This window comes from Acartia tonsa, chromosome 5 (genome assembly GCF_053477335.1).
Source record: "Acartia tonsa isolate MP-2025a chromosome 5, ASM5347733v1, whole genome shotgun sequence".
Lineage (NCBI taxonomy): Eukaryota > Metazoa > Arthropoda > Copepoda > Calanoida > Acartiidae > Acartia > Acartia tonsa.
The window spans coordinates 32911909-32939649 of record NC_137264.1 but is presented as its reverse complement, the minus strand read 5'-3'; the positions used below and the strand labels follow the sequence as shown (position 1 = coordinate 32939649).

The 27741-nt window shown below is 32.7% G+C and overlaps 1 protein-coding gene across 8 annotated transcripts in view; it reads right to left on the bottom strand.

The window, feature by feature from the left end:
* Positions 1-1211: 1211 nt before the first annotated feature.
* Positions 1212-27741, bottom strand: part of nompB (intraflagellar transport protein 88-like protein nompB) — a 54821-nt gene continuing 28291 nt past the window's right edge. For 7 of the 8 annotated variants that reach the window (XM_080162358.1, XM_080162359.1, XM_080162356.1 and 4 more), the window contains 14 exons: positions 24723-24789; positions 24214-24316; positions 22963-23034; positions 22213-22276; positions 15288-15375; positions 12946-13049; positions 12032-12110; positions 11021-11072; positions 6283-6361; positions 5304-5351; positions 4862-5003; positions 2625-2677; positions 2147-2207; positions 1212-1839 (listed from right to left, as the gene is read on the bottom strand). In XM_080162358.1, the coding sequence (XP_080018484.1) occupies positions 1769-1839; positions 2147-2207; positions 2625-2677; positions 4862-5003; positions 5304-5351; positions 6283-6361; positions 11021-11072; positions 12032-12110; positions 12946-13049; positions 15288-15375; positions 22213-22276; positions 22963-23034; positions 24214-24316; positions 24723-24789 (1083 nt within the window). In that variant the 3' untranslated portion in view covers positions 1212-1768. The remainder of the gene's footprint in view (positions 1840-2146; positions 2208-2624; positions 2678-4861; positions 5004-5303; positions 5352-6282; positions 6362-11020; positions 11073-12031; positions 12111-12945; positions 13050-15287; positions 15376-22212; positions 22277-22962; positions 23035-24213; positions 24317-24722; positions 24790-27741) is intronic. The other variant, XM_080162357.1, reaches the window with a different exon arrangement.

Genomic DNA, 27741 nt, shown 5'->3' with positions numbered 1-27741 from the left:
TGTTATGAAGCAACCTTCTTGTCGGATTGGAAATTAATAGAACCCTGAAGAGTGGTAGCTTGGTATATTGGTTAATTTGTTGGTGCATTTGAAGTGTAACCTCAAGGTTCTACTAACTTTGGATTTGTTGAACATGGTATTCCTATAGTGCAGCTAATATATAACTAATGTATGTCCCACAGACCAAACATCCAACAATGTAATCAAAGTTATAATTATAAATTTGCATAACATCTCATATTCAGTGATTATTGACAATACCTGCCAAACAGGTTTTTTTTACTATTAAACACTTTTCAGTTCTTTTTTGTGCTAATTATGTATATAATTTTCTGTGCTATTTTCATGTAGAAATATTATATGTGTCTGTTTTGCTTTAAAAATCATTAATAATAATAATATTCATAAAATTACAAAGTTGTGGTCATTTTACTTACTAGTTGCTGCTTCCCTAGGTTTGAAAGTTCAAGAAACTAAAACTACCATCACTGGGTGGACATATGCAAAGCTTCATTGAAAAGTAAAACAAACTTGAACCAGTATTTTCAGAGATAAAAAATATCAATATACATCATTTAATACTTATATTTGCGGGAACTTTTGTTTAATGAAATCTTCCAATTTTTAACATTTACAAAACAGCCAGCTTTATTGCATCAAGATCCATGACAGATCTATATAGGAAATAAATGTCTATATATGAGCTCAAGTCTTCCAAGCGGTAAATGTTTAAAACTCATAGTGCTCCAATAATCCGTAATAAACTCTCATTGACCAAAACGATAAGACCCATTATTTTACTGTATGAAGAATAAATTCATTTTTTTATTTCATGTTGCTATTTGAATTATATTGAAGTATTAAATTTCTATCCATAAAACAGAAAATTTAAATTAATAATATAGTAAATAAAAGAAAACTTAGTTTTAAAATAATTTGATACTAGCGATACGTGCGTAATGTGGTCAGATATTGAACTAAAATTTGTTAACAGTTAAAAGAACATTTTAACCCTTTCAGGAGAATAATTTGAAATAAAAAATATTAAGATCCTTAAATAGTTTAAAGAAAGAAATCGTCAGGGAGAAGAAAATGGAAGTTTAGGGTTAATAGTCAGAATTCAGATAACCAAAAGTAAGTAAATAAAACATTGAATAAACCTAGCCAATAGCGAGATAATTATATCGAGCCCAACTCTAGTAATAAATATATAAGTAGTTCATAAAATCTATTTCAATGTCATTTTTATAAGGATAATAAATTTAAACATTACAGCAATGCATATAAGTACTATTAATTTTTAAATGAATTTTACTGTATAAATTTCAGCAAAAATTCTTTAGATTCACAAATTGAGAAGTAACATCTAAATCAAGAAAATATTGGGTATTTTTGGTTTCGTGACATCGCCTCTTAAGGGGTGTTTCGTCGTATTTTCACAGTAGCTTTTCTCCTATTTCTAGCCCCTGCGAGGGGCCCTGAACCTGCGGGGCAATCATTAACATAACCCTAACCTAAAATAACATTTCAAAAGCTTCTGTGAAAATACGATGAAACTCCACTTAAGAGGCGATGTCAAGAAACTGGTAATACCCAAATATTGATTTGTTTTTAACTATATCAAATAAATAACCTAAATATGCTTTTCAATTTAAAACAAGTAATATAAAATAACACATTTTATATGATTAAAATGGATTTGATTTGCTAGAAATCTTCCAATTTTTTGTTTACAACTGTTTAAAAGAGTAACCATGGTGAAAAGGATTTACTCTGGCAAGAGATCATCACCAATTTCTTCATCATCAAAACCATCATCAATACCTGGTCTAACAGCACCTAAATAATAATAAATGAAGCTTACCTAAAATGGATAACTCAGTTGTTTTGGTTGTTATCGAGATCTTCATGGATACAAAAATAAAGCAGGAATAGAGCAATGTTTTTAGTATGAGCTATTTGTTTATATTAGATATCAAGGGAGGGGACATTGGACTGTAAATTAATCTGGTACCAAAAGTTTTATCCTAATCATGTAATCTAGTTCTTATTTTTAAAAAAAGGTTAAATTTATTTTTTATGATTTGATGGAAGAAGTGAACACTAGATGCCTTTTTTTAAAAAGGCATAAGAATTGAGAGGTTACCTGAAGTTTTTGGTCTTTCTGGCATAGGTCCAAGCGGGTCGGAATAACTTCCATCAATTTCCTGACAAATTATGAATAGTTAGGAAATATAATGAAGACATTAGGAGGGGAAAAGGAAAGAAGAAACTAAGGCCTGGCAATTAAATTATATAACTACAATCCACTATTATAGGTTTAATACCCTATATGAGCTGTTAAACACAATAATCCGTTAAACTTAAAAAATATAATTTCCTGAAAGCTAGCTTTGTCTAAAAAAAATCAACCAACCAAAGCTGACTTATTAAATTGATGAAATGAGAGAATGGCTGCCTTTTCGTAACAAATTATGTACACGTCCAAACTAATACTATAGCTGGATTGTTCTTGTACTGTGTTCTTATTGTTCTAATTTAATGATCAAGTATATACTATATAGATTCTAGATATACTATATTTATTAGTATTAAAGTAATGAAAATTAGTAAACATTGTTCACCTTTGCCTGTGGAGAATATCCAGATTCTTCATCTAGTGCCATTCCTCGAATACCTAAAATTAAAGTTATTTAGATCAGACAGAAAATGTTATTCTTTTTATGAAGAGATTCCAAATCAATAGAAAAGGGTGTGATATAAGGCTCGGCAGACGCGCATAAGCCTAAAATTTAAAGCTGCTTGTGAGTTTAGGAACAGGTTTAGATACCCAGCTGAATTTAAGTAATAAAATGACGATTTCACTAAGGCTTACACGCAGCTGCCGCGCTCTGGTATGGACAGGCTTATAATGTTCTGCAGTTAATTCTTCCACAAAATGTTTAGAAAATAAAATATTAATTTATCGTGAACAATAACTGTTGGAACAAGAATGAGCATTCAATTTGAAAAAATGTAACATGACTTCAATGGTTTTTCTTTAGTTTGATAAACTTATATTTTTTAGTCCCCGCAAGGTTAAGGTTCCTCGCATAAGAAAGGCATAAAAAAGTCCACACCCCTCTTATTTTCTATATAATTTTCAAAATATCGGGACGCGATTGTCAGTGCTTTAGGCACTTTGGGGGAAAGCACCGAAAATACTCTTTATTTTGCAATAACAATTGTGGCCATGCTGTTCTTCTATTTATGTTTATCAGAATACTTAGATGGATCTTGAAATCGTTTAGTGGTGCGCTAAATCGGGGCGATCCAGTTCGGCGCACCTAGATATTATTAGATTTCAATCTTAAAATCAAAATGGCGTGGGCGAATCAGCGCGCCCAGTGGCGCAGTACTGGCGAGGCAATGGCACTCAACGAGTGTCATTGCCGCGCCAAACTAGGGTGAACTGTATTTAATAAATAAATATTTTTTTTCAATTAGTTTAATTTTTTATTGCAAAAATATCGTGAAAACATTTTTATAGTTATTTTTAAAATAAATTATATATTATCTATAATACAAAGTAGAACAATGTCTGTCCGTCTGAAGCTTAAGATCTCAGTAACCACTGAACCGATTGGGCTCTACTCTTCAGGGAATATACCTACTGGTCCTGTGATCGTTTTAAGCTATTTTCTTGGGGGGTGGGACACCCCCAACCCCCCCCAAAAAATAAAAAATACCCCCCCAAAAAAATTTTTTTTTTACTTTTTCTTTTTAAATCTAAAATACGAAAAATTAGGTTGATCAAACCTCTTGGGGCAAAGCCCCTAGAGGCTAGGGGCGAAGCCGCTAGTTTATTATAAAGCAATATATAACTTTATAGCTTTAGACGTGTCAGTACAATATTTTATATAAAAGTTTGGATCTACTGCAGTTCACGGTAAAATATTGCTGGTACCGAATATTGTCAAAAATCTATGAATTTTAAAGGCTGCTAGCTGCCAAACGGCTGAACGGACAGATCATGCCCGCACACTGTTTTAAGCAGCATAAGAAGGCCTACAAATAATCTGGAATAGCCATAAATCAATAATGCATACTTATCTCGCAGTACAGAGAAATGCGCGAAAAAGGCCTATTTTACGCGTTTTTTCTTCAGTGAAGCTTTCCCAGTGCATCATTGGATCTTGGCTATTCCAGATTATTTGTAGGCTTCTTTATACCGCTTAAAATGATGTGCGGGTATGATCTGTACGTTCAGCCGTTTGGCAGCTAGCAGGCTTTAAAATTCATAAATTTTTGTCAATATTCGTTACCAGCAATATTTTACCGTAAACTGCATTAGATCCAAAAGTTTTATATAAAATATCGTACTGACACGGCTAAAGTTAGAAAGTTGTACAAGCGCGGATCGGACCGCGCCAAAAATCTGTTAAAAATCAAAGTTTTTTAGCAGTGGCCCACCTCTGGACCACCTCTGGATCGCGATGATCTAGCGCACCACTAAAACGATTTAAAGATCCAGCTCTTGTTTCTGTTTCATACCAGCCTCTGGAATTTAAGTTTAGAAACAGTGAAAACCCAGGTATCTTAAGGGACAAGACAATGAACGATATACTGATGTACATCCCAAATGATGATACCAAATTTACCCTCTTAAAGATTAAAATCTGTCACTGCTTGTTTTAACCAACCAATCATAGTCCAAACTTTAAAACTATTTATGTTAATCTACAAAAAGAGTAATTTTGTTTAATATCATTGAGGATGTACGTCAATTTATCTTCGTATCCCTTGAAAAAAAAATAAAATCTACCCAGGTCATTTCACTGTTCTCAAACTCATGTTGCAGAAAGAGGTGTTTCCTGAATACCTGTACCTCCACGTGACGGAGGTGTGGATCCTGCGGAGTGGATACCCTCTGACTTGCTGGCACCTGACCCCTGCCTGGAGGTTCTGCTGGAGCTACGGCGGGACCCGGGACGCGAACTCATGGCTCTTTGCTCATGTAAATCCTTTAACATAATAGTATTAATAAAGAAATGTTTTACCGGACAAGATTAAACTATCTGAAACACATTTTCGATGTTTTTTTTTAAGTTAGGTTGCATTATTCCATTTTATCATTTATCCCATGTAATTCCAGAGTTTTAGCATTTTATCTTTGATCTCTGTGCTTTCTTATTAAGCTTACACTTAAAAAGTTGAGAAAGTTCCCTAGTTTTTTAACGTTTTTGTTTTTTTATAATGTAATTGACAAGTGACGTACGGGTGTACTATCGTACAAACCCTAATAATGAAATGCTTTAAAATACCTTTGCTCTCTCGGCTTTCTTTAGTTCCATAGCATAATCAGCAGCTTCCTAAATTAATAAAGATTTCACTGCCTTTTAAGGTACGGATCCATTTCCATTCCCCTTATTTTTAAATAAATTGAAATGGAGGAAGGGATTTATTTGATTTTTATTATTATTTATGGTAAGTTATACTGTGCACTGGGTAGCCCCGCAGGGTTGGGGAACCGCAGTTTTAGGCCCAGTATGGGTTAGGCAAAGGAAAAAAACCCTTATTATTATTTACTATTCAATTAAAAGTAAGGGGGAGGTCACATTTTTGCTCGACAGGTACTTTAAAGGAAAGCTCATTGGATATAATCAGCTTAATCCCTATTATTTCAGGGGTTCACAACAGGTTTTTTTTGATGTTTTTTTGAGTAGATGAAAATCTTTGTTGTCAGTTTCCCTCAAAGTGCCTCAAAGCAACTCCAGAAAACTCACTTTATATTATTTTTGGAATAAATTAAAAATAAGGGAGGGGTGGTACCTAAAATGTTTTAAATTTAAAGTCTAGGGGTGATTTTAGGTTATGAGCCCATAAATGCTAGGAAAGCAGCCTCTGGTATTATATACTTGAGCTCGCAGGACAAATTTAAGATATTTTCTTTATATAAAGAAGAAATTAAATTATACCATAGGGAATTCGGCAAATAAATTTGTAATAAATTGTTCAATGTTTTAAGTAACAGTACAAGGTACAATTTCTTTATTATTTTCTATCGTATCATATTATAGACATCTTTCCACGGATAGTAAAATGAAGTATCATAAGACTAATCCAGTTTTGTTGTCTCAGAAGAGCCGAATCCCTAGTCAACAAAACTATTATTAATCTTATGATATTTTATTTTCTTATTTGTAAAAAATTGTCGATATAACGATACGACACATGATTTATCAGTATGGCTCAGAACCGGCGGTTATAATCCTGTGGATATTGATCGGGTTTGATAGTTACCTTGAGTCCCATATCTGAAGCAAGCTTTACAAGAAATCTGAGACATTCAACATTCTCGGGGAATCTTCGGTGAACAGACCTGAAATTTTATAATTTAGTGGATTTTCTTGATTCATTCTTTTTAATTAGTTATTCTTATGAAGTAACAAGATGTCTTTATTTGTGTGTGTCTATGTGTAGCAAAAGGTGGGCGGTAAGAAGAACCTTAACTTTCACTTTTGGTTTTAAAAATAAAAAGTAAATTTTTTATAAGGGGTTATTTCGGTTCAAAGGATCCTTGCAAACTGACATCATGTTACTTTCATATGCCTTATTTACAAACATAATCTTTCAGAATCGAGTAAAGGGAAATGTTGTGTGCAACTTATTGTAAGTTTGACTTTGAGATAGCCTTCGATTTAACAAATATTAACATGATAAAACTAATACCAATAGCGCAGCTACTCTATAACTAAGTATGTCCGTTAAGAAGGCATGGTTTTAATGATTCATAAATATACCTTTCTTGTTTATTCGCGAAGTTAAAACTTAAAATCTAATGTGCCTATAATATAATTTGTCAGCTTTTATACAGTTTCTCTTTGTTAAAATGGTATAAATTTATATTTTGATTGGTTGTATTTTCTAAACACTAATAGTAAAATTTGACAGGGAGGGAGGGGATATTGGCCTTTAAAATACAAAGGTAAACAAAGTTTTATAAACTGTTTTTTTTATTTGTTGGATTACTATAATCAAATCTTGATTGGTAATTGAAACTTGTAGTGTTCAAACTTGTCAACCAATAATTCTAATCTAGAGAAGGGGTAGTTTTATTTATCATTGTGAAAGTAATTCGTTTATCAATTCATCTCTCATTGTCTTATCCCTTAAGGTCCCTGAATATTTGTGAAGTTAATGAGTAATTTTGAATACTTAACTCTTCATTATAGAATTCATTAACATAATAATTAATCATAACAATGATGAAAACATTCATAAGATAAAAATAAAAAAGAGCCGCAATTTGTTTTACTCTAATTTGAGTTTAAGGAAAATACAATATAAAAGTATTTTAATATTGCAAATTTTATTGTAAAAATGAATATTATATTAATTTTTAAAAATGTCAATTTATAAATACTTTTCGTGGCAACGCCTCTTAAGGAGTGTTTCATCGAATTTAAACAATAGTTTTTCTCCTATTTCTAGCCCCTAATTTGTGGGGACAATTGCCTAACCCTGCAATCACCTAACCTAACTTTACCTAAACCAACCTAAAAAAAACCTTTCAGAAGATACTATGAAAATACGACGAATATGCCCTTAAGAGGCGTCGCCACAAAAGGGACAATACCCGACAGTATAGCTCATGAAGTATGTCCTTATTTTACTATGAACGAGTTATCATAACTGACATATTTTCGACATAATCATACATCAAAGACAGAAAGCAATGCGACTAAAAAAAAACATGAATTTTTCCATTTAATAAAGAAATAGGGAAAATTTCTGAGAATTCTAACCAAAACATTATTACAAAATAATTAAACAAGGATGACAACATCCATAAGTAGCGAAGCATAAACAATTAAATAAGAATTTAGATATTAGTTGACAAAAGCATGTATATTAGGAAAAAATCACGAAACCTTTTCAACATTTGTTTTTAATTTCTTAATATTTATTTATATTTCAGTACTATGACTAACAAATTGACGGTCAAAGTAAATACTGGATGCTCAGAACAACGAGAAATTTAATTTTGCTATTTTTAACTACAAAAATTAAAAAAAAACGGACCATAAACACCAAAGATATGAAGAAAAATGTGAAAAATATAAAAATAGCCAAAAACCTGCAAAAAGGCAGTCTGACCGCCATTGATGTGTTCTTGAAATGAAAGGAAATTTAATTTTGATATATAAAACTGAAAAATTTTGGAAATTGGGCCATAAACACCAAAGGTATAGAGAAAAATGTGAAAAATACAAAAATAGCCAAAAACCTGCAAAAAGGCAGTCTGACCGCCATTGATGTGTTCTTGAAATGAAAGGAAATTTAATTTTGATATATAAAACTGAAAAACTTTGGAAATTGGGCCATAAACACCAAAGGTATAGAGAAAAATGTAAAAAATACAAAAATAGCCTAAAACCTGCTTAAAGGCAGTCTGAACGTCATAGTTGTTTTCTTGAAACGACAGAAAATTTAATTCTGATTCTATAACTGAAAAAATTTTGGAAATCGGACCATAAACACCAAAGATATGGAGAAAAATGTGAAAAATACAAAAATAGCCTAAAACCTGCTAAAAAGCGGTCCTATCGCAATTGATGTTTTATAGTTAATTGTGCTCCTTGATAATGGGAATATTGTCAAAAAATTTCAGCCTTTTATCTTTTATAGGCGCCGAGAAAATCACGTTTCCCCCAAACTAAGACAGACATACGGACATACGGACATACAGACAGACGGACATTTCAAATTATAGAGTAGCTTCGCTACTAAAAATGAGTGGCAATAATTTGATATTTTATACGTAGAACCAGAAGGACTATATTAATTTCCAAGGAGGGAGGAGTTATTGTGTATATTTTACTTAAACTGAATCTATCCCCCAAGGGATTACATTTTATGAACCCGACCATAATCATTATCATTTACAACATACAACAATAATGATAAGGGGGGGGGGAAGTTTTGATACATTTGCGTAAACCTGGCACCTAGGCTTTATATTTGGACTGAGAGGATAGGTTATTAATGATAAAATCATTCTTATATGATGAATTTCACGAAGTTTTAAGATTTTTTGGATGACCTCCAGGTTCCGGAGCTCCTAGCCTCCAGGTGGTCTCTGTACAGGTAAAAATAAATAAAAATTTTTTTTTTTTAAGTTACAGGTCAAATTATAAAACAAAATATTCATCTTTTTTAATATTATTCACATATTTGAAGAAAAAAGATGCATATTTTGTTTTATAAGTTGATTTGTAACTTTAAAATTTTTTTTTTTCATTTTTACCTGTACAGAGACCACCTGGAGGCCTGAAGGCCTATCTAAAAAATCTTAGAAATTCGTGAAATTCATCATATAAGAATGATTTTATAATTAATAACCTATCCTCTCAGTCCAAAGATAAAGCCTAGGTGCCAGGTTTACGCAAATGTGTCAAAACTCCCCCCCCCCCCCCTTAATAAAAATATTTTTATTTTTAAACATATTGTCAATTTGATTTCATGTAATAAATATTTTATTATTAGAATTATCCCCCAATGGTATTATGTTAAGTATTACCCAACAGACAACCAAACCTTTGATCGCATGACCTTTCTCTGGAAATTTTAACTGTGCATGGTAATGAGTTGCGCTTGCTTACTGTCTATTACTCCCCAAATAAAATTTTTCAGGGACCTTAAGGGATAAGACAATGGAAGATAATTAATCTTCAATAATAATGAACAAATTAACCCCATTGTAGATTAAAATTATAGGTTTATAAGCTTTGAAGTAACTAATCACAATTCAATTCAAGTACCCAAAGTTTTTAAGCCAATAAATAAGATAACGTTGTTAGAAAACATTGGGTACCAGTTGAATTTACAATCCAATATCCTCATCATCCCTGCAAATTTGTAAGCTTGAACTTCACCTAAATGTTGGTTTGTGCTGAGTAAAAAAGTTTAAAAGGATACTTCAAGATTGGTTCAAGGTTCTAGTATGTTTATACAATATCACACAAGATAAATAAAATAGTTAGTATAATTGATATTCAAGAATTTGATTATGTATGTACATCCATCTGTCCTTCATAAAAGTATTTAAGAGATTTCAAAGACCTACAAAATATACGCTTTGTAAAGCTCTTTATTTCTCATTCTACATCTGATGTTGTTCATTATATTTAAATTATACAAATTATAAAAGTTTTTTACACCTGTTCCCCCCCTAAGTTGGTTCAGAAACCTTAAATCCTAAAGTTCGTACGAATCAGAAGGTTTAAACTTTTCCACCAATAATTTTCTCCCACATAGGGGTTAATTTTGTTTATTAAAATTAGGAGGGTTTTTATCCCTCATAATCTCTTTTTAAATAAAAAACTTTTAACTTTTTGTTGCTTAGCTTATTATCAACAAAATATTTTCTTGTATGTGTTAACATTTAAATATTTAATCAGGAAGGAAGAGGTTACTAGCGTTCTAATCTATTTGTGTCTTATTATCTAACAAAGGCAGAAATTACTCAAGTTAGTTTGGATTTGGGTTGGAGGATTGATTTAACGTTCCTTGTCCCTGAGTATGGGTACTTGAGACCATGTCCTTCACATCATCAAATTTTATTTAAGTTTATAAAGTACAGCATTCACTATTCAACAGAAAATTATGCAAAATTTAAAATCATAATCAGAGTGGCGTTCACAGGTTTTTTTTTCAGGGAGCATGAAGCATACCCGCAAATTTTGACAACTCCATTTAACCAAAATCGAGGGAGGTGTAAACAAACAGACAACAATCGGGGGGGGGGGGGGGGGCTGGACGACACATCCCCCACCCACTATAAGTAGCTCCACCCCCCCCCCTACATAATCAACATACTCCAAAATCAAATAAGTGTATTTTGGTTAGTAAACTGGTTGGAAACGGCTGTGTTGATTATTGACTTTCTTGGCAGTTCTGATTAAAATATCTGAGAGTGCTTTGTCCCTTTTAGAGAAAAGTTAAAGTATTATTAAAATTTATATGATGTGAATTTTACCTGTAAGTCTCCAAAGCTTTGTGATAGTTTCCAGATCTGCGATAACAACTTGCTGAAATAAATATAAATGATACACTAGCAATTTACAAAAACACACAAATTAATAAAAATGCCTGTTTTAGGGAGTTTTATATATCAGTTGTAACCCAAAACTGAATTGAAGGAAACCCACCCATAAATCTATCCATGGCAATTAAGTCTATGAGGAACAAAGAACATTAAAAATAGTTGAAACTTCTTCTCATTGTTTTTAGTAATACCAGTGGCTACGCCCCTAGAGGCCTCTAAGGGCACTTGAGGAGGGGAGGTCGAATTTGATAACCCAATTTCTTATTTTAGATTTTTTAAAAAGTAAAAAAAAATTTTTTGGAGGGTGGACATTTTTTTTTTAAGGGGGGGAGGTCATAGGTGCCCCTCCCCCACTCATTTTTTATTTTAGTTCAAAAAATTTTTAAATCTTCCCGGGACCTATGAGAAGCTATCCTGTAAAGGAGAGCCCGATCGGTTCAGCGAGATCCTTCGGTACACACAAACATCCTGTTAATTAGTATAAGGATAGTGAGTTCTTTATTGAACGCGCAATAAATTAAGCAACGACAACATACGAATTAAGGAACAATGAGATTATCGTTCATTTATTCAACTTTGTCACTGCACATTGCAGACAAGCCCAACTAATCCCTCGAGACTGGAGGAGCATCAAGCATTTGGTCTGCCATGTTACATGAGATAGTGTGTTCTCAAGGGGACATGTTATCACACTGATGGGGCCAAAATTATACAATTTATACATTTATATTTAATTACTTAGTAGTATTTTGATTCATAAAGCATATATTTTAAATTTCTATTTATCACAGCATCACGGAAACTTTATAAAATTTTTAATATACTTTAAAATATGTGATTCCTAATTCATTTGTATTTGCTGTAAATGACAAAAGAATAAAAATGCGAGCTCTAGCGTCAAAATTAAAAACTATATATAAACAAGTTCTTTCACTGACTCACCAATCATTAGTTGCCACTTAACATCATCTGGTTGGAGGAGAGCGGCACGTTCAAAGTATACAATTGCCTTCTCTGCCACCTACATAATTATAAATTTATTTGTCGTATTATAGATAGTTTTCCGTGGATAAGGAAATTAGAAATTAAAGGATTAATAGAGCCCCAAAAATGACTTTTATCAAATTTTGTTGGGTTGGTACAGACTGGCCAATCCCCAAGTAACTGTGAATATGATTGAAAAGACAAGGATGCCAAATGCATTAGTAGTGAAGCAAAGAAAAATCATGGATGGACAAACGGACAACGTTATATTTAAAACAGATGTTCAGTGGATATAAAAAAGAATGAGACGAAAAGAAAAAAAGAGAAGAATAAGTTAAATAATGATGAAACAGTTCCGTATCTAAATGTAAAGTCTATTGTTGCCTGACCGATTAACTTATGGATTTGTTGTATTTTTATAATGGTTGCTCTTTAGTGGGATATCTTCATTAAAATTACAGAAGTCTATTTTCAATCGCAGCCAAGAAAATTATTACTTTTCCCACATAGTGTTAGGGATTGACGGACAGACAGACGGACTGACTAACAGACAAAGTGATTCATAGAAATTTAACGTTTTTACAGGCTACTTTTCAAGAATTGTGTGTTAGTTTGTCTGTTATTAGAAAAGCAGTCAGAAAACGAACAGTTCAAAATACAAAGCTACATATAGGGAGGGAGGGGTTATTGGACTTTTTAATACACTAGTCCCGAAAGTTTGGCAATAATGTTTTCTTATTTGTTGGCTTAACAACTTTGATTGTCTCGTCCATTTAGTTGATTGTCCAAAAATTAATAATGTGTATCATCATTGGGGTTGAACAACAATTTATCGGTCATTGTCTTATCCCTTTAGATCCCTGGTTACGTACCTGCATCTCAATAAAGTAAGATCCAAGCCAGTCTATTGCTTCCAGATTTGATGGGAAGTTTTTGTATGAATCATAATAATATTGATATGCTTGCTGTTTGTCTCCTAAATATATCAAATACTAAGCTACATATATAGGGATCAGCTTAAACCAAAATTAATTCTAAAAAAGTCACAAAACCTGTCTTTAGGGGCAACATACGTGTTTAATTTTGATTCTTTATCTTTTTTAAACATACAAAAATATTAAGGGAATTTAATTAATATTAAACACCAATTTTATATCATTGTAAACATATTCTTTACTTTAATCCTAATATAAAAGTTACATGATGTCCATGTGTCTGTCTGTGTGTAGCAAAGTATCTCGATACAGCTGAACCGTTATGTTCTACTACAATGTGAAGCCTTTCATGGGTCCAGGGAAGGTCTTTAACTAAATTGGGGAGGTTATATCTCCTCCCTCCCAATAGAAATTACCAAGAGAAAAAAAAACCTCCCCAGTCTATCAAAAAGGACGACGAGAACATAATTAAATCTTTTCCAAATTCTGTTTAATTATTAGGGGGAAAAGAGTAGATTTTAAATCTATTCAAGTCTCCTCCAATATTTTCTAGTTTCCAAAAAAATAATTATGATTGGAGTGCAGAATTTTTGTTTATTGTCCTCACAAATCCTGAGAGGAAGGGGACAATGGGCTGTTTATTACATTAGTCTCCAAAGTTTTATGATAGCGTTTTCTTTTTCGCTGTCCTAATAACATTAGAGACTTGTGAATTTTGATTGTTTGGTGCAGTTCAGTGTTCAAACGTTTTAACTTCTAATTTTTATCTACGGAAGTGGTAGTTTTGTGTATCATAATTGGAGATGTACATCAATTTATCGGCCATTGTCTTATCCCTATAGATCCCTGATTATATCCAATCAAAGTGTTCTTGCATTAGTTTGAGGAAAATGCTTTATTTTCTTATGCATAATAATATTTCACAATTTAATGATATATAAATTAGTTCTTGTGTATGCAAATGGTTTTGCCAGGTAGGGGGACAAAGTGACTCAAAAATCAGCCATGTGACGTCATAAACATGAGGGAGATGAGAGGAGAAGTGGAAAAGAAAACCACTAAAAAAGATATGGATAATCCCTTATTTTTATGAGGTCAGATGGCAAGTAAAAATGATAACAGTATTATAATACAGGTATTAAATATTCATATACAAACAAAAAAATTGAATATGAATAAAATATTAAGGACAGATCAAATAATAATTATGTACAGTGTCAAAGGACTAAACAATCTCGTGAGAGGTAATAACATGTAGAATGAGTGTTTGTTATAAAGAAATTTGTGGAAAAGTTTTGACACTGCTATTTTGTACAACCCAATCAAAATTTAGTAAACACCCACTAATTAAAAAAACTTTGAAAGATCAATATAATTTACAGTCCATTTTCCCCACCCTTCAAATTTCTTTATTATTAATTCCTTTATCCTTGAGTATTAAAAGTATGTAGTTTGTGCCAAGATATTCAGGATTTATGCAAAAACTAAACAATCTCTTCTCTACATAATTTGGAATTAATGGCAAAATTATTGATTACTATCATAGGCGTGAGAAGGGGAAGAGAAGAGCACAAAATAGCCTAAAACCATACAAAGACCTGTGTGAAGCTCCCCAAAATGAAGAACTCAAACAGGTCACTAGTTATCAAAATATTAAGCTACATACAGACAGAAAATAAACTTATTACTTATTTTATAGGATATACAATTAAAACTTGACTTTTAATTATCTTTGTAATTCTGTCAAAAATTAAGTTCTGATTTGTAAAGAAATTTTAACTTTTAGGTACCCCTAACTACCAAATATATACGGAAATTTGCTGCGTACTTTTTAAAATTGAAAAAGCTTACATATTTTCACTTTAAGTGTTGAAGAAAGCAAAGAGCATTGACAAATTGAAAAAATACTTTTAGGCTCATAATCATATGCAGATATGTTAATCAATCTATTTAGAAAAGGAATTATTCATTGATAAGTTTATTATCAAATGTTCTCTTGGCATTTTCCTTCATAGTGTTTATTAAGCATCAAAACTCTCCTCCCCTATATCTTTAAAACATTTTGAAAATAAGGCCGGTTGTTTTTTTACTTTTTAAATAGAAGGTTAGATTGGGTTTTATTGGTTACTAGGTAGCGCTGCAGGCATAGGCCCCGCAGGGGTTACTTGGGGGAAAAAACTACTTTCCATAATTTTTATTTCTTTTAAAGATAATGGTGGGGGGGGGGGGTCCAGTGCTCTCCAGGCACTTTGAGGGAAAGCACCGTTCTGTTATCTTACCTTCAGTATCAAATATGTTGCCAACTTTCTGAAGAATTGTCGGATCTGTTGGTACCAGGCCAAGTAATTGTAGATACCATTCAGTTGCCTAATTAAAGTAAAATTAATTTTAACAAGGATGACAACATACATGAGTGGCGAAGCAATAAAATAATTATTGATGAACTAAGGACATAAAGCAGATGTAAGAAAAAAAAGTTATGATATACTGTTGTCATTTTATTGATACTCAATATTTAAGGTTGACTATATGCCTTTATTAAAAAGTGTTCATGGCTGACATAATTTCGAAACATTAACAGCTTTGACTACAAACATACCTATGTTGATTTAATACCGACAAAGTTTTTTGACAGTAAAAATCCGTCTATTTGAAATACTAACATACACTTTAAAATGTTATTGCTACGCTGATATTTATATTTTATTGAAGAAAACATGATATTTGTAAAATTATGATTTTGTGATGGCTTGGCAGCCGCGCAATTTTGTTGCTACTTTTTTGCAGCTTCGGCGGCTTTCTTACCTTCCCAGCAAGGAAAATTTTACCTACAGCTGCGGATTTTTGGATAAAAATCGCCAAGCGACATAAGACTAATAGTATTTAAGCGGCTGCATGTGCATAGTATGGTACGGTATGAGTAAATGTGACCGCTTTTGCGGCTGCCAAGACATGAAATTTGTGTCCATATTAAATACATAATATGCCACATAAAATATACACAATAATCCTGTAAGATAAAGAATATGAACGCTTTTTTTATTTTATTTTGTCTGTCTGTATAGTTCATTGAAAAATAAAACTTTTACATTTTGATGAATATTAGTATAATTCAATAATTATTTTATTAGATACTATACATATTACATACTAAAATTATCCTTTATTATGAAATATCATTTTTTGTCTGAAGCTAAAGATCTCGGAAAATGCTAATACTAATTTGTTTTACTTTTCAGGTAAACTTTATAGATGTGGTTTAATAATCTTCCCCAGAGGTTAGTGGCGAAAAAACTAATATATTAACCTAAAATCTTATTGTTGAGCTTCGCTTTTATGTAAGTTTTTATCCAGGTTGTACTTAAAGTTACTTAGAAACTGAAGCAACATATTTTGTAATCTTACATAACTATCCTATCTATAATACAAAGTAGCTTGATGTCCGTCCGTCTGACCGTCTGTCCGTCTGTCTGTCTGTCTGAAGCTTAAGATCTCAGTAACCGCTGAACCGATTGGGCTCTACTCTTCAGGGATTATACCTACTGGTCCTGTGATGGTTTTAAGCTATTTTCCTGGGGGGTGGGACACCCCCAACCCCCCCAAAAACTAAAAAAACCACCCCGCCCCCCCCAATTTTTTTTCCCTACATTTTTTGTAAAATCTCAGTAACTGCTGGACAAATTGGACTCTACTCTTCTGGGAATATACCTACTGGTCCTCTGGTGATTTTAGGCTATTTTTTAGGAGGGTGGGACACCCCAACCCCCCTAAAAATAAAAAAATCCCTATTTCCAAATTTTTTATTTTTTTTTCATTTTTGTAAACAAAAACCAGTAATTGGGTTGGGGGAACCCCACTGCACCATGGGGCGAAGACCCCATGAACCCCCCCCCCCAAAAAAAAAAAAAAAATGTCACCAAAAAATTTTTTTGGGCTTTTGGTAACTTTTAAGAATTGACATCTTTAAAAAGTTGTTGCAATTATAGGTATTAAATAAAATTTACAGAGGTAAGTTTTCAATTTTTGTGTATATGTGGTCCAATCGGTGGGACTATCAGAGCTTGCGCCGCATACAGGGTACTCGCTTATGCTCACCCTGTACGAGATATACGATGAACAACCTGGGTTTAATTTTTACGAATAAATTTTTGTGCATACGGCGCACAACCTGGGTTTAATTTTACCAAAGAGTAATTCGGCAAAGAATAACTTTTTTGAAAATATAACTATAGAATTATTCTGGAGGATTGACTTTCCATTACCTCATGGGGCGAAGCCCCTAGAGGCTAGGGGCGAAGCCACTAGTAATAGATATAGAAGACCTTCTAAATGGTCAATCTGGACTTATATCCTCCAAACTTAAAAAGAAATATTCAGACAGACGAACCCGTTTGTTTATTTATATACGATTCATTCCAATTATAAGAGATTTTTTGTCAGCTAACTTATTGCATATGCTTCACAATAAACGAAGGAAGACATTTTCTCACGATATAATTTACCAAAGCAAAACTCTATCTTGAAATAATTGCAACTATTTATCTAAAATACAAAGTAGAACGATGTCTGTTTGTTTGTCTGTCTGTTTGTTTGTCTGTCTGTTTGTTTGTAGCGAAGGATCTCGCTAACCGCTGAACTGATCGGGTTCTCCTTTACAGGGTAGCTTCTCATAGGTCCCGGGAAGGTTTATAACTATTTTCTTGGGGGATGGGACACCCCTAACCCCCCCCCAAATGAAATTACCCCCCCAAAAAAAAACAAAATTTAAATAGTGTGGTCGACTAACCCCCCCCCCCCCCAATTTAAAAAAAAAATTTTCTTTGAAAAATAAAACACGAAAAATTAGTTTGATCAAACCTCTTGGGGCACAGCCCCTAGAGGCCAGGGGCGAAGCCGCTAGTGGCTAATAATATACGAGCCCTTTTGAATCCAAAACAACAATAGGTCAAAATTGTTCCTCCACTGTTTCCATGTTTCCTATTGGCTGATTAGGAAAAGTATGTATCTAGATTATATCTATTATCCAAGAATATTTGATCTTAAAAAACCTCATACACTGCATGTAAAACCATATTAACAAATACTACAAAATTTTATTAGATATGTTTTTCTTTTTTAAGAGCGAAGCTTTTCTTGAATTAGGGTCGGTCCGTCCGTCCGGAACGGATAGCTCTTTTCGTTAAATTAAGCATGTTAGAGTTGTCCTATCGATTTCAAATTTTACATGTAATGCATTTTTGGGACTGGCCTTTCGATTTTAATGTGGTTGAAAATTGCTAAAAAATACCTGAATTGTTAAAAATAAGGCCTCAACAAAATATCTTTTTAATGATTAAGTATCAAAAAACTTAAGGTAATATTTTTAGGTAATTTCAAACTTTCGGGAGAGTTTTAACCTCTCCTTTTCTCCTAAAATATATTGTATGGTATAATTGTATTTAATATATTCTATGATGAAGACTAGGTTTACTTCAGGTGAATTGTATAAAATCTATAATTTCTGCTTATATCTTTCAGAAACATTGCTCTTTACTTGGGGATTTATATTTAAATCCAAGAGAGTCTAGGAAAAAAGCCTAAAACCATCCAAAGACATTTATAAAGCTTCCCTGATAAGTAAAACCAATTCGGACCATTGATTTCCAAGATTTTAAGCATTAGAAAAAAACCTTACTACTTTATATTATAAGAGGAACAAGCTAAAAAATGAGAGTCAAAGAGAAAAGACAAAATTTTATTTAAACAGACAAATATAGATCCTTTGACAGACAGACAACCTAGTACTGCATAGAACAATTATTAAATTTATTATAGATATTATTTCTTATACATTTAGCCCAAATAATTGAAGATCTAATGAAAAATGGAAAAATTAAGCAATTTTATTTTAAAGATAGACTAACATACATTCCACTAATTAGACATGTAGGCATCAATTTCTTTATAAACCAAACATCTAACAGATATTGACAATATGCAACATGCATACAAAAATTAATATTATCCTACATATATGTAAATGATGGATAAAAATGACACAACCCAATCTGTCCCGATTTTGTATCACTTTGAAAAGTGCGATTCCAGTTACGTCATATACGTTTTGGGAAAGAAAAAGGGAAGGGGGGAAGAAAATCTCTTCAAAAGAGATGGGAGAAAAGGGAAGAGATTTTCTTCCCCCCTTCCCTTTTTATATGACGTCACAGGAATCGCACTTTCAAAAGTGATACAAAATCGGGACAGATTGGGTTGTGTCGATAAAAATACGTGCATATTGTGTGAGATTCTCGCCTACCCTGATAAAATGTTTCTTCAAATCAATACTAATAAATGGATAACCCCTGTCTCCCCTTTATGACTTTGTCCCATCCCATCCCCTGACCATGGAGGAACCTTATGACCAATATCTGAGAACTATAATAGCAACCTAAATTGACGACAAAAATGTCACTGTCACAATATCCACGTATTGTATATCCATTATGTAAATATCCTGTTGGAATGGAATATAATTTTCAGGATCAAAGAAAGCATTTATCCTATGACAGGTATGTCGTAATACCATTTTTAAAAGCGAAGCTTTTATATAATTAGCGTTGGTCTGTGCGTAACGGATAGCTCTGATTGTTAATTAAAGCATGTTATAATTGCCCTATCATTTTTAATTTCAAGATGATTCCAAAAACCATTCAGTACAATCTAGAATGCGTAGCAACTCTATAATCTTCAAAAAATCATAGCCAGATGTCCATTTTATTATGATGCTGTTGCTTTGCTACATTTTTTGTCATTCTTTGTTGCGTTGCATTATTACTTATGTATAAAACGATCCTTGTTAAAATATGAAACAGCAAAGTTATAAATTTACACAATTTAATATTTCATATAATGTAAACGGATGATAAAGATTCAGGGGAGGGAGGGAGCATTGGTCTGGAAAATAAATTAATGCCCAAAGTTTTATAACCACGTAATCTCATTTGTTAGCTTAAAAACTTTGAGTACTTTTATCGAATCTTATTTGTTTAATTTCAACAAATACTTATGATCTACAGAATAGATGCTTATCAAGATTGAGTAATTTTATCAATTCATCGACCGCTGACTTATCCCTTAAGATCTCTGTAAAGGATAAAACATTTGGATGAGATCGAAAATAGAAAGAAAGTTTTTTTTTGTGCAGTTTACTTCATTTCGCATATTAACCAATTTTAGATTTTATTTCAGGCTATGCTAGGGTAAGTAAGGGTTAAGAGTAGGGTTGAGCCGGATATCCGGTATGGCCGGATATCCGGCCATTTTCAATATCCGGCCGGATACCGGATATTAAAACTATCCTGCCGGATATCCGGCAATATAATCTTTAATATTTTACAACAAAAATATCAGTTTTTTAAAAATCTTAAATGGCTGTAATTTTCTTATTATTGAAGCTAGAAGAACAATTTTTTCTGAATATGTTTATCTTTATGTAAATTTATATTAGAAATCTTAAAAAATAAATTTTGGCAGTGGCAGCAGCACTTGGCAGCTGCCAGCCGCAAACCGACGGTTGGCAGGTAAACGGCAACGGATTTTATGAAATTGTAATATGTCATAAAGATATATAAAAAAAGCCTAAGTTTAACATTTGAAATCTTCAAGTAAAAATTTGCGGTCACAGGAACCGTTTAAAGATTTCTGGAGACCTGGAGGTTCAGGACTTGCAGGATTATACCTGGAACCTGAAATCGACTTGAACACCTATATTACATATGAGGATGTACGACTATAGGATATTTTAGTATTAGATATCATGAAATGCTTTGTTTAAGTAAAAAAATATTTTTACTTTTTACCTGAATGACCTTACCAGATTTGCTGGCATCCTGTGCCCGCCAGGAAGGAGGTATTAAAAAAAATTCAACTCTCAGTTATGTGTCATACCCATATTTCGAAAGTCAGTCAGTTATAGCCCTCTACCTTTTATACACAGAAAATGGGATAGAAAAAAACAGAGGGGGGGGGGGAAGGGGGCAGGCATTCAACGCCACCTCCCCGCCCATCCTCCAACCGTTAGGGGTTGATATTACAGATTGAGGGTAGTAATAGTTAATTAGATTTATTTGCTAAGAAGAAAGATTATTTAATAGTTACTTAATTTTTAAATTTTAACCTTAATTTTATCCTATTAAATAAAGTAGTGAGCTTTTTTTGTCTGTAGCAAAGGATCTCGCTAACCGCTGAACCGATATGGTTCTCCTTTAGAGTGAAGCTTCTTACAGGTCGTTGTAAGGTTTCATGTCCCTTCTAATATTCCTAGATACTAGGGACGCAGCCGCTAGTATAATATAAAACACCAGTTTATGAAGAAAAAAAATTTTATGGCTATAGTCCCTTTTGTGGCAACGCCCCTTAAGGAGCGATTATTCGTATTTTTACAGTAGCTTTCCTCCTATTGCTATACAACGAATCGCCCCTTAAGGTGCGTTGCCACGAAAGGGACTATATCCTTTTTTGATACTTTATTATGTAGAAATTTGGCCGGTTATCCGGCCGGATATCCGGTAATTTGGCCGGATAACCGGATATTTGCCGGATATCCGGCGTTGGCCGGATATCCGGCCTGGTACCGGATATCCGGCATTTGAAATCAGCCGGATATCCGGTATCCGGTATCCGGCCAAAAAAATATCCGGCCCAACCCTAGAACTTAAGAGACCCCTTTTAGGATAGTACTCCCTGCAGGGGATATATGCTATGCATATTCCCCCCCCCCATGGGTTGCACATTTAAGTGCACTTGGCTATTTCAGATTATTTGTACGCCTTGGTGTAATGGTTGATGTGCTATTGCTTTGCAGCTTTTAAAGTTACCGAATTAATAGCATTTCGTCGTATTTGTTACTTGATCTGGAAATTTTATAAACATAAAAGAAACATTTTGTACCAAAATTTTATGAATAGATAAATTATATAGTTCATTTTAAATACATTTTTTATTTTCTTAATAAGGTTAAAAGGTATATTTAATGTATTTAAGTTATTAATTATTTACTGACCCACTTTTTGTATAAATTTACTGCTACTATGTAAGGTGCAAGACATAACTAGTTAGAGTATGGTTATCTATAGATTTTGTTGAGAGATAAAACCAAATCCAGGTTTAAAGTTACTGGTTAGAATGGAACGCTAAAATTTTAAAACAAGAACAATTAAAATTCACCTGATCCGTATCCCCAAGTAACTCATAAATGTTGGCAATTTGGTACACAACCTCGCTGTAATTTCTAAATAAATAAGAATGTTTATTTTGCGAACCTAGTAATAGTGTCTAACTTTTTATCTTTGTGACGTAACAAAAATCCATCTCTTTTTAGGGTTTTCCTTTCCCACCTCCCCTCTCATCCTTCGATTTTTGTTACGTCACAAAGATAAAAAGTTAGACACTATTACTATGTTCTTATTTTGCTATAATAACAGTTTTTTGTTTTGTTTTAGTGAATAATTCATATCTATCATAAAAAGTATTTTTTTGTCTCTAGCTTGATAATTCGATAATTGCTGTACCCAATCAGTTCTTCATGTTATGTAAGCTTTACATAGGTCCAGAGATAGTTTTAGACTAATTCTGATATATTTTCTTATAATTAATAATTAAAAATTTTGATTGTAAAATCATAAAACAATTTTTTTAAAGCTGTACCTACTTAAGATCAGGGAGGAAGGGGACATGACATTGGAATGTAAATTATTCTGGTACCCAAAGTTTCATTGCCACTTAATTTTATTGGATGGCTCAAAAACATTGAGTACTTTTTAAAATCTTGATTCAAACTTATAGTGAAAAACTTAATACCAATAAGCTTATTGATTGAAGGGGTAATTTTGTGTGTTATCATTGGGGATACAAATTAATGTATAGTCCATTGTCTTATCCCTATAGATCCCTGTTGTTGCGATGAATGGTATGTACCTGACAATACTGTGAAGCTTGAAGAAACCCTCCAGGGCTTCATCATACAGTCCTAACCTCTTGTTACAAAGACTAAAACAAATTATTTTCATAAATAAAGATAACCGCATAGAATAAAAAAAAATAAAAAAGGATATCTGTCTATGTGTAGCAAAGGATCTAGATATGGTTGTACTTTACAGTGAAGCCTTTTATAGGTCCAGGGAAGGATTAAAACTATTTAGGAGAAAGGAACTCCAACCTCCATGAGAAATCGTCCCTGAAAGAAAATTATCCCCTCCCCAAAAAGGTTTTGATATTTAAAGGGGGGCGGTCGACTTCCTCCAAACCCACCTCAAGTGCCCATTGAGTTCTTAAGAGGATGCCTCTAACTATCATATAGAAATATTTTTGTGGAGGATAACTCCTCATTTTAAAAAAATTTCCTTAGAAAAAGGTACCCCCCGGCCCCCCCCCTATAATTCAACAAAAATTTAAAGTGGAGGTTCGACTCGACCATATCAATGGTTCAAAGCCCCCCCCCCCCTACATCTCCTTGCTTATCTTAATACTTTTTCATTAGAACAAAGCAAGAATGGTGCATTTTAATTAAACAGTGACAATGACACAGCAATGCATATAAAACAAGAACAGTTAATCCATAGATAGCCCGGCGACAACAACTTTACCCTTTATGCACAAATAACAAATCTACTGAAAAAATATTCAGCCGATCAATATCAATTCGCAAAATATTGGAATAAAAAAAATCACTGTACACTAGCCAAGAAACATCTTTTGGTTTTATTTTTGGTAGATAACATTTTTAGTAAATTAGTAACCTTCGCGTCGTATATTGGCGTAAGGACATTATTATAGAGTCGCAATGCGAAATATATAGAAAGACTAGATGATCAATATATTATTTGGACCAACAGTAGCAAATTGTCTGGAAATGTTGGTTTCTAAATTTGAACAAACTCTTCGTTTGCTAAAATGTTGGCGGATTAATGTGGCTGATTGACCATCTAGGGTAATAAATCTATTCTGTGTAGCTAAAAGACATTAAATTCCTCCCAACAGTATTCATACTGCATAATGTGTTTTAATCAAATACAATTAAAATTAAAAGATTCTATAAAAAAAAAGGGAAGAAAAAGAAAGGACAAAAATGGACAAAATAAAATAAGAATTAAATGTCATAAGGTGCTTCAAAATGTATTCAATTTATCGTCCACTGTCTTATCCTTTAATATCCCTGCCTTTTTGTACCTGAGATTGTAAAGAGCTTCAACACAGGATGCATCATTCTCCAGAGCAACCATGTAAATCTCTTTGGCCTTCTCAATATCATCCTTCTTGAAACAACAGTTTCCTGAACAGTTTTTTTTGGGTTGAAACCCAGATTAAATAGACAAAATATATCTAAATGGTCCATCATATTCAGAAACACCTTTTATACGTTGTTTTTATAGAGATTTAGTACTTATAATTGTTTTTTTTCTGTATTCCTTATGGTTGTGTCAGAAAACCGAAAAAACGCAGTTTTATTTGAATCACCCTGTATACTTTCTTCTCGATTTAGTTTGTTAATATATTGATGAATCAAAAAAATTTAAGTCATAAGTTTTTATGTAAAGTAACAGGATATCTGTCTGTATATGTGTGTGTTGCAAAGGATCTCGCCAATCCCTAAATAAATGGAGTATCGACCCACTCCCCTTTCTTCCATTGTCCCTAAAGGGGCCTCTAGGGGCGTAGCTGCTAGTGAATATATTTACCTAGGTTAACAAAAGCTGCAGCATTATAAGAATCTGCCTGTCTTGCCATCTCTGCATACTTTTCGGCCTAAAATAATATACATGTTAAAATTTTTCACAGTTCAAAACTTGTTGTTCAAAAACTATAATACTACAATTCCTATCTTAGGTTTGTGGGAAAGTTTGCATTGCAGGGATTAACAAACGCGAATTAAATGCTAGTATGGCTGTGGCAACAAGTTATTGAGAAAAAAAAGCGGTGTTTGGATAAGTCTTAACTCAACTACAAATTACAAATCAATATGTGCCTAAGCTGCGCTTGGTGTTTTATTTTGCGGTTTAATTTTACTAGGAATTATGATAGGGTTTAACTCTTGAATAAAAGTTTGTTCAAAACCCCTTAACCTGTAGGGATAAAGCACTTAGAGGCTAGGGGCGAAACTATTAGTTTAATAAAAAGTAGTAAAAAAGGGTTTTTCAGTTTAAAGATAAGATCTCGTAAATGGCTGTTAACAGAGAACCTTTATAAAAGTCTTTGGGGTGGTTTCATGCTTTTTTTGACAATTTTCCTGGGCGGGTCATCTCAAAAAACGCCTATCTCAGAAAACGCCTATCTCAAAAAACGCCAATCTCAGAAAACGCCTATCTCAAAAAACGCCCATCTCAGAAAACGCCTATCTCAAAAAGCGCCTTTTTCATAAAATGCCTACTACATTTTTAAAAAATAAAGCCTAATTTAAACCAGTCAATAAAATATGTAGAAAGATGGGTAAAATGGTAAACTTAAGAGTAGCTGCTATTTTAAGAGAATAGAGAAGGTTTAAATAAATGGAAAATGGGGGATTGGAGAAAATTATTGGAGGGAGAACTCATTAAAGGAAAGGGTTTAATTATTGAAGCTTATTCAAAAGAACATCATTTTTGAATCTAATAAAAATAAGAAGGAATATAGGGAAAAGACATTAAAATACCCTCACCCTATTTTCCCCCCAAAATTCATCATCTATGGAAAGTAAGATTTAACAAAATGTTAAATTGCTTTATAATTTATGATAATTATTCTAAACTATTTTTTTTTATTTTGAGGAACAGCTATATAATTCTGATAATCTTAAAGCATATTATACTCAAAAAATATTTTATATATTATTTGTGTATGTTAATAAGGGGGGGGGGGCGTAATGACATTTATTCGTAATCCGTGAGCAAAATGGTCTAAATATTTAGCTAGACCCTTCAAACTTGGTATATAAGCCTAGTCCTATAGGTATTACATCTAAATGGCAAAAAAATCCAAAATTTTTTATTTTAAGGTTAGGTTAGGTAAGAAAAACCCTGCGGAAATGGGGTTAACCTTAAAATAAAAAATTTTGGATTTTTTTGCCATTTAGATGTAATACCTATAGGACTAGGCTTATATACCAAGTTTGAAGGGTATAGCTAAATATTTAGACCATTTTGCTCACGGATTAGGAATAAATGTCATTACGCCCCCCCCCCTTATATACATGAATCTAAAATTTCTTTTAAGCATAATAAAAACTAGAACAAAATTACACAACATCTTTATGAATGTCTCTTAACAAATATACTAGGCTTAGTCATATTTACAACATTTCAACCTGATATTCTGTTAATTCAAGATATTAGGTCAAATGATAACATAATAAATAAGAATTATGTTTTATAGAGCTAATGGTTGTTCATCTTATTGTAATAACTGAAAAGTAAACTGGGTTGTTTGCAGTAGATATATGAAGAAAAGAAACTTAAAACATGAATTAACTATGTAAAAGTTTTTGTTAGGTATTCAATTGTGATCAATTTTCAAACAGCAAACCTTTAGTATGTTGTTGCTCAAAATTCTTAATAAATAAAAAGTGCCTAAGGAATGTAAGAGTGATATTATACTTCAGGAATAGATATTTTAATAAGAAGATTTATAATGTACATATTGTACAATATTCACAATACCTTAGACTGACATGTTTCACTACAAGACAATTTTTAAAAATGTAGTAGGCATTTTATGAAAAAGGCGTTTTTTGAGATAGGCGTTTTCTGAGATAGGCGTTTTCTGAGATAGGCGTTTTTTGAGATAGGCGTTTTCTGAGATGGGCGTTTTTTGAGTATAGCCTCCTGGGCCTCTAAATCTAGAAGCAAAGCAGCTAGTAAAAACTAAACAACTAAACGCTGATAGGCTGCTGAGCCCCGGAGGAATATATCTAGTTTCACTTATTTCTGTGAATACAAGATAGATTATATCATGCCAGAAAACATACCTATCACATTTCCGCAAAAAATAAGATTTTAAAGGAAAATCATTTTATAACTTTTCTTTTTCTGTACTCAAAAAAACATAGTAAATATATTGATAATAAATAGAACAGAATTAATGAAAGAGAATACACTAAAAAGAAAAAGATGAAAATAAAAAAAAAATGCTCAAAATAGGAAAGCAAATTATTTGAAATTGATTTGTTAGTAAACTACTTTACAGAAGCTATCGCACCATTAAAAACAACACAGAGTGTGTCTGACCATTAGTCAGTAAGTTCTCAAAACCGGCTTGCCATCAGATAAAATAAAAAAAATTTGTACTGTTGTTATACCAGATGCGCGAAATTTAGACACAACCCAATCTTTCCCGATTTTGTATAATTTTTGAGGAACACGATTCCAGTGACGTCATATTTTTCTCTCCCGAAAAAGGGAAGGGGGGAAGAAAAAAAGATATGGGAGAAAAGGGGGTTTTCCCCATCTCTTTTGAAGAGATTTTCTTCCCCCCTTCCCCTTTTCGGGAAAGAAAAATATGACGTCACTGGAATCGTGTTCCTCAAAAATTATACAAAATCGGGAAAGATTGGGTTGTGTCCGAAATTTATAGTATGGGGGTGGGGGGATAACAGTAAGGGTTGGTAGCAACCTCTTTCCCTCTAATAGAAAAAGTCTTTAAAAAATATTTAAAACTTATCCTAAATTTTCTTCAAGAAATCTGTAAATAGACGATAGTTACTTCTTCAACCACCTAAGGTGCGGT